Raw genomic sequence first — 12880 nt, 5'->3', positions numbered from 1 at the left:
AATTTGACTATATATTATATATATTATAGAAATGAGGGATAAACTAACTAAACAGAAAATTATGTATTTTAAATTAAATAAATGAAAGGAAAAAGGCACTATTATCGGACTTAAGTTTCCGCCAAAGAAAAGTAAAAGGATTGAATATGAGCCAAAGTGATGTCGTTTGGTGCACCGCACACTGCTATGTTATCCAACATAAGAGATAGGATCCAACCTTATATTTCTTCATCCACAACTATTTTGGGCATCTCAGTAGATTGTATTTGAACTTCAATTTTTTTTAAAGTGAGTTAAGTAATAAGAATAAAATAGGAGTATATATTAGAGATAGCAAAATAAAAACAAATAAAACAAATAAATAATCTATTTTCTTTATATTCCTTGTGCTTACCACCAAACACAAATTATGAAATGGAATTATCATTTCATTTTATTCTCGTTCTCTATTTCATTCACTCCTTAATCTTTTTCATTATAATAAAAAGCCCGTAAAGCTTGTCAAATGAATGCAATTAAAGAATAAACAAAATTAGATATTTTAAAGGTATGTTAATACACACTCTCTCTGTCCAACATTACTTGACTCACTTCTTCTTTTTTTGCACTTATTTTAAAAAAAATTACAATAAATAGTTAAAGTTGAGAGAGAAAAAAATAAGAGTCTCCACTTTAACAATTTATCATTATTTTTCAAAATGAGTATAAATAAAAATGACTTAAGTAATGTAGGATGGAGGGAGTACATTGAGCTGGCCAATCTGCTTTTCAAAAGAGTAGGCCAAATCTAGGGGAGGACGCAGAAATAAATAACAATAACGGTTGTGATTTCTAAATTTTATTTTAAAGTATTTTTTTGAGTATTTTAGATTATTTATAAGGGTTTTTACATAATAATTTACCTTAAATTTAGATAAAGTAAAAATTTATAAAAAAAAATTTAAAATATAACTTTATTAAGGGCTTTAGCCCTACCCATTTTGTACATGGGTCCGCCAAATCCAATGGATTTCAGAACTATTTGAGTAAAAGTAATATTGGATTTTATATTGTTATTTATTAGCAAAATTATGTCCGAAATTAAATTAGTACTTCCCCGTTTCACTATAGTTAAGGTGAAACTTTTCGGCACGGAATTTTAGAAAGTAATGTTGGGTCTGTTAAATAAATAGATAAAAAAAGTAAAATAGATGAAAAGGTAGAGAGAATAAAGTATAAAATGAATAAAGTAGAGAGAATAAAGTAAGAGAGAGTAAAGTAAGAAAAAGGAAAAAGTTACTACCTTCGTCCCCCAAATTTTGACACAGTTTACTATTTCGGTCCGTCCCTGAAAATTTGATACACTTCACTTTTTACCATTTTTGGTAGTGGACCCCATGTTCCACTAACTCATTCCTACTCACATTTTATTATAACACTAATACTTTAAAAGTAGGACCCACATCCCACCAACTTTTTCAATTAACTTTTCATTACATTTCTTAAAACCCGAGCGGGGTCAAAGTGTATCAAAATTTGGGGGACGGAGGTAGTACTATATAAGGAAATGACTCAACTATGAAGAAACTTCCCGAAATAGTAATATGACTCAACTATAGTGAAACGGAGGGAGTACTATGATATTTTAGTTGTTGATTGCTTGATCATATTATGTTTAGAAATATGAGAAAACTGATACTCCCTCGTCTCATTCAAGATGGTCATCTTTCCTCTTTTGTTTGTCTCAATCAAGATGATCATTTTTCAATTTTAGAAATACCCTTATCTCTTATCTCTCTTCATTAAAATATTCAACTACCTATTTTCTCTCTACTTTATTCCATCTAACAACATTTCCTAAAATCCCGTGCAACTCAAGAATGTGGCCATCTTGAGTGGGGCAGAGGGAGTAGTTCCCAACGTCCCAAATAATTTGTCACCATTTGATCCGACACATATTTTAAGAAATGTAATAGAAAGTTGGTTGAAAAAATTAATGGCATGTGAGTCCTACTTTTATATACTCCCTCCGTCCCATAAAAGTTGAGACAAAACTTTTGGGCACGGAGATTAAGAATTTATATTAAATAAATAAGAGAGATGAAAAAAGTAGGAAAGATAAGAGAGAGTAAAATAAATGATGGAATAAAGTAAGAGTGATTGGATGTTTTGTCTTTTGTTAAAAAAGGAAATGACTCAACTTTTATGGGACGGACTAAAAAGGAATACGACTCAACTTTTATGGGAAGGAGGGAGTATTAGTTTTATAACAAAATGTGAGTGATGATGAGTAAGTGGAATGTGAGGTCCATTACTAAAAATGGTAAAAGTGAAAGGTAGAAAATACTAAGTGACAAATTTTCAAGGACGGATGAAGCTATTTATTTATTCATTCGTTAATTATTGATAAAAAATCAAATTTGGAAACTTAATTACAAAATTATGGGCGGAAGTTTACTTAATTATTAAATTATCAATGTTGCAACGGAATAATTTCATATTACAGCTTAGAATATATAGTAATCATTGTTAGAAATAGTAATTCTTGTGTATTTAGACTTGTTTATTGTAAAACATATGTATACGTGCAGCTAGTAATAAAATAATCGAACAATCATTCGAAAATTCATTTGAATATTTGGTTTCACGGTGTCATAGTTAAAAGAAAAAATAGCTTTCGAATAATCAATAATTCATCATCGTCCATTTGAAACATCAGAGCTTGAAAGTTCAAGACATAATAAAAATGTTTGTTCTGCGGATAGTTGAGTACTTGCTGCGTCAACAACCTGCAATAAACTTCATCACAATCAATACAACAAATGTATACAGTATACTTTTTTAAAGCAAGGTTTAATGAAATTCATAGTTGTAAGTAACATAGATGATTACAAATATCTTATCCTACAAATATTTTACCTGAAAGCCGATCTTCTGATACAAGTTTCGAGCAGGTTTATTGTGGCGGTGGACATGAACGAAAACTTTTTCTGCACCTATATGGAAAAAATTACTTAGTATTTCCTATGTTCACAAAAAATATACAGTATCTCGCTTATTTGATGTCAATACCATTGGACTTGGCAACGGAAATGGCATAATCTATGATGACGCTGGCAACACCCTGCCGGCGTGCATATTTAGCAATGCATAAATTTGCAATATAGCCGTAGCGGATCGAGGGCTTTGTATCCAATAGGCAGAGAAGAGGATGCTTCAACCATTCCTAAATTAAATTAATCGTTTGATCACAAGCATAAGAACAAGTTAACGTTTGCTAGGTTATATTAGTCCTCTATCTTGGGGTTATCTCGACTAAAGGTGACCTAAAACGTGTGGTCTTATCATGTTTTATCTTATCTATCATTCCCATCAAACGCCCGAGTTAAAATGGCAAACTAGTTAGTACCCCTGGAAAGGTTTCTCCATGAGACAAATGTTGAATGCTCAAGTCCAAGCTTCCAGCTACACTTTTTGGTATGCTAGGTTTCACCTCTCCATTTTCATTCTTCACCTGATTTTGGAGATCAACATCAGCCTAGTATATTGTTAATATATATTCAAGAACAAGTGTTGGACATTAATTATTGTACCATTACAATAATACACAGGCACTTTTTCCCCATATTTGCATTGTATCTCCTTGTCATTGCATTGAACTCCTGGATAAAATGGAGGATTTGTATGTACATTAGATTATGAGGAAGTGATTATTTGCAGCCAGTGTTCTACCTGTTGGGCGAATTTTCTTCTGTTACTCTCGGCATATCTGATATTATAAGATGAGCAACCACCAATTATTTTACTTCTTATGTTTATAACACTTAATATGTAGAATTAAAAAAAATCCGGACATATATAGATGACCAATTTTTAATTTTGTTCTATAATCAATAGGCAAGATATTTCTTTCTAATACTTCACCCATCCTCCAAAATTAAACTAGTTTTACCAATTTAGGTTGTCCCTTAACATTAGACCAAGTCTAAATATGAAAAACTTTTAAAAACATATTATTTCTACGCATCATTTTATTTACAACTTGTACCATTAGAATGTGGATCTCATAATCAACTAATGCTACTTTTACTATCTTTTTCTTATCTTTCTTTTATTTTTTTCACATCTGTCTCTTTACTTTGTTAATTGTGCATTAAAATCTGTATCATTTACAAATTTATTTACTTTTTATAGTAGGACGGAAGGAGTAAAAATTTGAGATTTTAATTGAGTCACACAATACTACGAAGGTAAATGAAAAATTATTGTACTACTCCGTTATTTTTGATATAAAAAATTGCTGAATTAATCTCTCATGCACAATGCCAACAATAATTCAAGTTTCAAATGGGAGAAAGGCTTTAATATTTATTTAAAAAGAAAACTAAAGGAGGGATATATCTTGAATTCCATACCGTTCATTTTCTCGGCCCTCCCATTGGCTCTCAGCTCTCAACCAAGCGGCCATCTAACCAGGAAAATAGAAGAATGCAATACATACATATATTCTCCATCAATTCCATTCTATGTTTCTTTTTGAAATCTTCATGTTGCATACTCACCAAAATAAACATGTCGAAAAATACAAAGCAAGTGAAATGTGATACCTACCCAGTATTCCTCATCATGTCGAGCTTCACGCGGTGTTTCGAATATGATATTTGAAGGACTAGATTTTTTGGTTTGTTGTAAGCATTGTTGCCCCTTGGTTGCACAGCTCACACTGCAGCAGTATTTAGAGAAACTAATTTTCCTCTGTAACGGAGTAAAATGGAATTACAAGAAAACTCACATGGTCCATCTTCTTGAGAAATTTGGTGCGTGTAGAGCAAACGTCGCCATAAACCCGGCACAAGTTTCTGCGAATAACTCTTTCCTTTGTAACCCCAGCTGGGGCTCCTCTTGAAGTTTTTCAGACGGCAGGTTATACTCCCTCGGTCTCTTAAAAATACAACACATTTGTTATTTTTGGACGGCCCTTTAAAATATATAGACCAATCTATTTAAGAAATTTTTTTCTCTATGAGTCCCGTTCTCCAATAACAATACTCCAATAAATTTTTATTTTTATCTCTTTTACTTTACTATTTGTGCATTAAAACATTAAAAATCGTGTCGTTTCAAATGTTGTCTATTTTTTAGGGATAGATGAAGTATTTGATTGCAAATGTATTATTACCATAAAAATATTCCCTTCGTACTCGTTACCTGTGTACATCAATTTATTTACAATTTTAATTTATATTACTATGACCCAATATTACAATTCATAAAACACTACTTTAACTACCATTTTCTTTCTGTCTCTTACTTTATCATCTGTGCTTCTAATTCTCGTGTCGTTTCTAATGCACATATTTTTATAGGATGGAGAGAGTAAGACTTAAAGAATTGTGGGTTGAAAAAGTTAGTGAAATATATGACCATTTTTTTCTATTGATTTTATAACAAAATGTGAGTTAAGTGAGTTAGTGGAATGTAGGAACTAATTATCATTTCTGATAAAAGTAAAATATGACTCTTATTGTGGGACAGACTGAAGTGGGAAAATGTGACTCTTATTGAAGGACGAAGAGAGTAGGAGTAGTGGTAGTAGCTAGTAATTTTGGACTATTAGTATTATATTGTTATTCACCTTGTTCCATAAGGCCATCTACGTCACTGTCTCAATACCTTCTCATCCTTTAACTATTTATGGGCTCCACAACACTTTTTACCCCCATCTCTTAACTAAGAGACGGCATCTGCAACCCTCCATCTCTTAATCATCTCATCTCTTAACTATTCATTCAATTTCATTTTTTATTTTTATTTCCAACAAATTCAATTAATAAAAACACATTTCATTAAATAAAAGAAAATTACAATTTACAATCCTAAAAATTTTTTTAAAAAAATAATTAAAATCCTAAAAAAAATAAAAAAAGACATAATTTAAAATACTAGAAATTAAAAATTTCACACTTAAATTATAAAAACTACTCCGCCGGCGAATCATCCCCCGAAGGCGATGGCAGTGCACCCGTTTGAGGCGGAATACCAAGTTATCTTGCCAGATACGCAATGCCGGCAAGATGGTATTGATATTGGTTAGGCGTCATGCAGGAAGTGTCAGCCATCGTGGTGGTGAAGTACATGGACATTAGGGAGGCCGGTGGCCCTTGAGAGACCGCCTGACTTGATTCGCCTCGGCCCCTCCCTGCGCGAGTGTAACACCCCCTACCCGTCAGATAGAAGATGTTACAGATTCTGGTACATAAACTTAAAACGTAGACATACTTACTTGATTCTCAAAATTCACGCTATTATAAAAAAGTTCCAATAGAATCATATTACGCACCGACTCATTTTCTTGATCTCCAATTCGTATTTAATTTGATCTAATAAAACTCAAAGTCTTCATCCTTATGTCTGATTATTTTTCGATCATCATAAAAACATAACATATACTCCAATTTCTTATCTTTATATTTCATTTTATACTCAATCACATCATATAACAAATATCAACATCTAATGCCAACAATAAACTCTATAGCTTGATTAGAATGGAAGACATACCTTCATTTACCATTGAATATGCTAATAGAGGTCGATTATATGCTAAAACATTAATGAAAATTGAAATAATATGATTATGGCATTGGGGAGGTGTTAGACGTTTTTTCCTCCTTAAGAAAGATAAATGGTTCCTCTCATCCATATCTATATGTTTGTAAATGTCTACATCTTAATTCTAATAATTTAATTTGTGGCCAAAATACAAGTGTTCTACTAAATATGAGTACACATGTTATCTTTATTCTAAATTGTTCCATATATATATTAAACAAATTGAGACAATCTTTTGGGTTCCAACTCATAAAATAAATCGGCACTTTCATTTGAGTGAATAAAATAATTTTCATTCTTTAATACCATACCACATAAGCTAATTATATTTACATATCTTTAATCAAATTCTAGATTCTTCTTTATTTAATTTAACTCCAAAATAAAACTAATATGATGCATGTACTAATAATTTAGTACTTAAAATAGTATTCTTTACTATTTCTAATAAATCAGTCGAAAACCTATTTCTTCATTTTCAAGTCATAATACCACTCAACCACTTCATTTTATTACATTTTAACTTTAATATACCTTTTAATTTTATTCTATCAATCATTGTTATTATTTGTAAGATCAATATATTCGTTCAAAACTCAATTCACGATTTTCTAACTGAAATGGCGAATTCCGTCTAGGCCCATTTTGAGGGTGTTATAGCGAGCAATAGCCGCCTTGTTCCCTTGCGGCCAACGTCGTGTACCGGAGGATCCCCCTGCATCGGATGTCGGGAACTCAACCTCTTGTGAAGTGTTGCCTTCCCCACCCTCACTAGGCGAGCATTGGCCACCGCTGTGTGCTTCGTGTGTTTCGAGCTCGAGCACGTGCTGGACTGGACACCGCCAGCCCACCTATCAAGCTCTTTGACTGACTACCAAACACCAGGATGTTTGAAATCTTTGCCGGTGTCGGCTTTAAAGACTGACAAAGCCGCTCTCAGAATGTCGGCTCCACTAGCTCCGCTTTGGTAATTCTCCGCTTCATGCTTGTAGATCCCACAAAATTTTTTGATATCTTTGTCGCATCGCTCAAAATGACTGCGAAGCATCTTCATGTTGCGGCGGAAGGTCCCCTCGACTTTTGCTCGTTGTATACGTCGGTGACCTTATCCCAAAAACACTTGTGGGTTTGTTGATTCCCGAGGATAGGATCGTACGACGTGCTGATCCAAGCGTTGAACAGAGCCATTGTCTCCGCGGAGCTGTGTGGATGACGGCCTAGGTCCTCCACCGCCTCGTCCTCTTCCTATTCCTCCTTGTTTCCGGATCCGCGACTGGCGGAGCTTCCACCACCACATCCTTCTCCTCCGTCTCCTCCTCTTGTAGCTCCGGTCGGAAGGTTTTCCGGAGTGTGTTCCTCCGGAATATTCTCCCTAATTTGGGATAATCCCTGCGTTTGCCCATACCTCGGGGCGTAGGGACGATAGTATGTATCAATTGAAAAAGATGGTGTTTGGTACGCCGGTGTCGACGAGCCTTGGGTGCCCGGCGATGAACCGGAACCGGAAGCACCCAAAACATTGTACATGCCCCCCCAGTCGACAAACGCGTTCAAGTCGTAGCCTCCCTCACCGCCAGAGTTTCCATCACCGGACATTTTTGCAGAAATTGGAGAGGAAAGAGAGATTATATGATAGTGATGAGAAGAAAAAAAGATGAGAGATAGTGTGTTTGTGTGTAAAATGAAAGAGGTCATGGGAGTATTTATAGAATAAAAAATGAATAAAAATAATTTTTTTTTTTACTGTTTAAATATTTTAATTTTTAAATTTTTTTTTCGAAAAATCGAGTTTTAAAAAAATTATTTATTGCGTCAGCATGACGACGCCCACTCGCAGGCCGACGAGTGGGCGTCACGCCTTGCGCCAGAGCTCGCCAGCTTCATCGACGCGGAGGGCCAAGGGACGCGACGGATGAGCCGCATCGCCGTCTCGATGCTGGCTCGTCTCGCCGAGACGAGCCCGAGCCCGCAATGAGACAGCGATGCGGATGCTCTGAATATATGATCTCTTGCACTATTTGACCAATTGTGCGATACGCGGACTCTACATATAGCAATAATATGAGTATAAAAAAAAAATAATAGTAATAGATTAAATATTATTAAATTAAATTAAACAAAATCTACTAAAAGAATAATATACTATTCTTATAATGAAACATTAGACATAGTAGTAGTATAAATTAGTGAAATTATGAACACTCAGTAAAAAAACACAACTACTACTAAAAGAAGAGTTTTGGAGCTATATCCCCATAATTTAGTGAAAATGTGTGTGAGTTGGGCAAGCGGTAGAAGACTAATGTCTCTCAAATTGGAGTCTTTTGTGGCACATCCTTTAAAAAATTTAAATTTATTTTTTCATCCAAAAAAAATAGTGAAACTAAGAAAACTTAACAAAAAAACACAACTTCTATAAGAGCATCTCCAATAGCGGCTAGCCCACCGGCTAGCCGATTCGCGGCGCTAGCCGGTCGGCTAGCCGAACTATTGCAACCGGCCAGCACACTTTCAGCGAGAAATTAGGCGAGCGCACGCCGATTTCCAGGTGTTGGCCGATGCGCTGGCCGCCATTGTAGGCTGGCGATCGGCCAACGTAATTTTTTATTATTATTTTTTTAAATTTTGAAACACTATATATTCGCGATTTTCACGTCATTTTCATTTGCACCATTTGTTTTAACGAGTTTTCTCTCTATCTAAATTTCTGTACAAGAGCAACCAGGCGAAATGAGTAACGCAGGTAGTAGTAGTGGTGGTAGTGGTGGTAGTGGTGGGGATGCTGAGGAGTACGAACAACGAATAAACGAGGCATTGGAGGCCTACATGAACCGCGAGATGGAGCGGTACATGCAAAGGGCCTTGCAGCCGGCGGTACCTCGCCCTCGACCCGTTGTCCACCGCCGAGCAGTGATTGATCGGGATCACGTAGCTGCACATCAGCGGCTATATGACGACTACTTTTCAGAGAACCCGCGGTTTGGGGCCAACCTGTTCAGGCGGCATTTTAGAATAAGTAGGGAGTTGTTTATGCGTATCGTCGACGCTTTGGAGCAGCGATATCTGTGTTTCTGCTTCAGGCACGATGCGGCTGGCAGACTCGGCCACCCCTATTCAAAAGTGCAAGGCGGCAATCAGGCAGTTGGCCTACGGAGGCGCGGCAGACATGTGGGATGAGTACCTCCACATTGGTGAGTCGACAGCTCTGGAATGTCTGATGTATTTCTGTCAGGGCATGATTGAAATATTCCGTGATTAGTACCTTCGAAGCCCTACCCCCCAAGATTTTCAGGATCTGATGCAGATGCACGGGAAGCAGCATGGGTTCCCCGGGATGTTAGGCAGCATCGATTGTATGCATTGGGAGTGGAAGAACTGTCCGACTGCCTGGAAGGGGGCCTCCACGACCGGCTACAAGGGAAAGAATCCCACGATGATCCTCGAGGTCGTAGCTGATTACCGGCTGTGGATCTAGCATGCGTATTGTGGGGTAGCCGGGTCGAACAACGACCTCAACGTCCTAAACTCGTCACCCCTCTTCAACGAGCAGTGTCAGGGCATCGGTCCGGCCATCAGTTTTGTGGCCAGCGGCAACCGGCATGATATGGACTACTACTTGGCGGATGGGATATACCCTAGGTGGCCCATCTTTGTGAAGAGGATCAGGCACGCAAATGAGGACAGAAGGCCTACTTTGCGGAACGGCAGGAGTCGGCGCGCAAGGACGTGGAGCGCGCATTTGGTGTGCTCCAATCTCGATGGGCGGAAATTAAGGGTCCAACGCGTTTGTGGGATGTCGGTTGCATTGCTGATATAATGTACGCCTGCATTATCTTGCACAACATGATCGTCGAAGACGAAGGCGTACAACTGACTAATTGGGCCAATGACGATACTGATGCAGCCGGTCCAAGCCACGACGTGGCCACCCCCAACGTACGAAGGGGGGTACCTCACGATGAAGCTGGTCGCCTCCAGGCACATGCCGACATGCGCCAAGTGAATGCTCACATTCAACTCCAAAAGGATTTAATTGAAGAGTTGTGGGCACGGAAGATTGCACGACGATAGTTTTTTTCTTTATTATGTAATTTTTTTTAATGAATGTACTTTTTTTAAAAATGAAATTAATATGTCTCGTAGATTTAATTCCGTAATTTATCGTAAATTTAATTCCGCAATAAATATAATTCAATTAATTGAATTAAATTCATGACAAATTACGGAAATAAATTTACAAGACATATACGGGAAAATTTATTAATTTCATGTTGTCAAGGCTGGCCTGCCACCCGCCCGGCATCGCCTGCCCGCCCGCCATCAATCCCATTGAAGTAAGGGGAATAAGTAGTGTGTGCAGTGTGCTTTACGTGTTGCGATATTCAAATAAGGAAATAGCAGGTTCCCTAGATCCAACAAGTCCACTAGATCACTTGGTCTAGGAACTCGTGGGTCGTGCGGAATCCCGGTCGTCGGACACACAAGCACTTTCCCTTTACTTCAAAAACCCTCAACCACTTTACTAAACCTAGTATAGGGAAGTAGGGATCGATCCCACAGAGAAGGATGTGTAAGACTCATAATCAAGGATTTGGGAGTATTTTTGGTGTTGGCTGCTGCCACACATTTTCTTGGGTTGAGGAAAATTAAAATTAACTTGACTTGGGAACCTTAGAAAGAAACTTAACCTAACAGCTAGACCTAGGAGATAATTCTACGGTGGGGACCACGTCTAAAAAGCAAAGTACGACTGAAAAGGTGGCAGAATAACTAACTCTCGTACTAGCTGACAGTGACATCGTCTTCTACAACCAAATTCGCATAAAACTTCTTAAGAAAACACATAAGCAAATAAAAAACAGAGCTACTAACTTGAAATCAAATCTATGCATAATAAACGAAGAAATTAACAGATCTGCATACCCTAGACGAAGTGAAATAGAAAACAAGAGGAAATAAAACAATTCTATCTACCACTGTCTTTCCACACGCCAAAACCGACCTCAGACGCTAAATCCACTCCGGATCCAAGCGTCCGACATGAACTCCCAACAGAAGAAACTCTCCATCACGTCAGATTTTACAAATAAGAACTCCGAATACTCAAACAACCACAGATCTGTCACCAAATTCCACATCAAACACCTCAATAACGAAATAAACAGAGATCGACATAGCAATTGAAGAATTACGCTAACAGCAGAGAGATCTATGCAAAATAACTTGAAATTAAACAGCTCAACGCAGATCCATGAACGGTAAAGCAGTAGAACATTATCAACATCAAAGTCGACTCCCAAAAGTGAAGTTCGACGGTGGAAACTTAGCAAAAACAGCTGAAATTAAAAGTAATTGTATCTTCGCCCTCACTAGGACGGTGTTGCCAAGCACGAAATCTTTAGAAAATACCCCCCCTGTCACGATTACCCCAGAACCATTCCCAAGTGTGTGTAAAAATGTATGAGCTAAGAAGAGTGGAAGACTATCTCCATTGCGCTGCATGCTCTTCTCTATTTATAGGCGTTTTAGTGGGCCCAACGAGGTATAGATAATGACTTTGTTGCCCTCAGCTGTAGACTTCCTTTATCACGCCAATTTCCTCGTAATTCCTGCTCATTTCGTTCCCTTCTCCTGCTAGACCATCTCCTTCATAACTTCCTTGATCTAGCAATTTTCTTCACACACCTGGCTTAGGAAACGTGTTAGACCCAGCAAATTATAACATTTTTTCGCACATTACCGATGCATGAAATTAGCCTTATCAAACTGCTCACACTTAAACCATACTTGTCCTCAAGTATAAAGACAAGAAAAGAAAAAGAATAAGGCGAATTTCAAGCGAGGTTATCTCTTGACCGACTCCTAGACCTAGACTCAAGAAAAACTAAGAAAATATAAGAAAATCATACAAACATGCAAAACACACATAGATGAGCTAGTTTCTTTTTTAGGCATCTGTCCCCATAAGATTAAGGTCATTCCAATAGTTTGCACTCCTCCAAATAGGCCCTTTCCCTTCCTTTACCTAGCCAATCTGTCAGCTTGTCAAGATAGCTTTCTACTTACCCAATTGTTAGATTCACTCGTTCACTCATTCCTCACTAGGGATGTTAGGATCGATTCTCTCTTAAGTTAATGCTGCACCACTGAAGCGTTGGGTTATGAGAGTTTCTCCTTCCTGGGTCAGGCTATTATTATTCCTGTTTTAGACCATTCCCCCCTCTGGACTTCGTCCAGCTTATTCCTCCTCTCTTTTTTTTTTTTTTCATTATCAACATCTGGACTTTGT

At 37.3% G+C, this 12880-nt stretch overlaps 1 protein-coding gene across 8 annotated transcripts; it reads right to left on the bottom strand.

Moving 5' to 3' along the window:
- Window positions 1–2593: 2593 nt before the first annotated feature.
- Window positions 2594–4942, bottom strand: LOC125215048 (GCN5-related N-acetyltransferase 6, chloroplastic-like). Of its 8 annotated transcripts, none has more exons than XM_048116346.2 (9): window positions 4772–4942; window positions 4591–4702; window positions 4395–4447; window positions 3712–3748; window positions 3573–3641; window positions 3389–3493; window positions 3052–3205; window positions 2899–2975; window positions 2594–2778 (listed from the first exon to the last, which is right to left on the bottom strand). In XM_048116346.2, exons 1-9 carry the CDS (start codon window positions 4936–4938, stop codon window positions 2761–2763), a joined length of 792 nt encoding a protein of 263 aa, XP_047972303.2. In that variant the 5' UTR covers window positions 4939–4942; the 3' UTR covers window positions 2594–2760. The 8 variants fall into 8 exon arrangements, with proteins under 8 accessions (XP_047972303.2, XP_047972300.2, XP_088923755.1 ...); XM_048116343.2 differs by having other exon boundaries at window positions 2594–2768; XM_089067629.1 differs by having other exon boundaries at window positions 2899–2969.
- Between the last annotated feature and the right edge of the window lie 7938 nt (window positions 4943–12880).

The sequence above is a fragment of the Salvia hispanica genome, chromosome 3 (assembly GCF_029641045.1).
Source record: "Salvia hispanica isolate PSC_SH4W2 chromosome 3, Shi_PSC_v1, whole genome shotgun sequence".
In the NCBI taxonomy this organism is placed as follows: domain Eukaryota; kingdom Viridiplantae; phylum Streptophyta; class Magnoliopsida; order Lamiales; family Lamiaceae; genus Salvia; species Salvia hispanica.
Note: the sequence above shows the minus strand (reverse complement) of the source record. Positions and strands in the feature narration are given on the sequence as shown.

What these genes read in the sequence shown, in the direction of transcription:
- LOC125215048 (XM_048116343.2), bottom strand. Translation starts at nt 4,938, where the DNA reads ATGTGTTGTATTTTTAAGAGACCGAGGGAGTATAACCTGCCGTCTGAA. An exon ending in TTCTCAAGAAGATGGACCAT is followed by an intron (nt 4,703 to 4,771) that starts GTGAGTTTTCTT and finishes ATACTGCTGCAG; the next exon opens with TGTGAGCTGTGCAACCAAGG. An exon ending in ATCAGAAGATCGGCTTTCAG is followed by an intron (nt 2,769 to 2,898) that starts GTAAAATATTTG and finishes AGTTTATTGCAG; the next exon opens with GTTGTTGACGCAGCAAGTAC.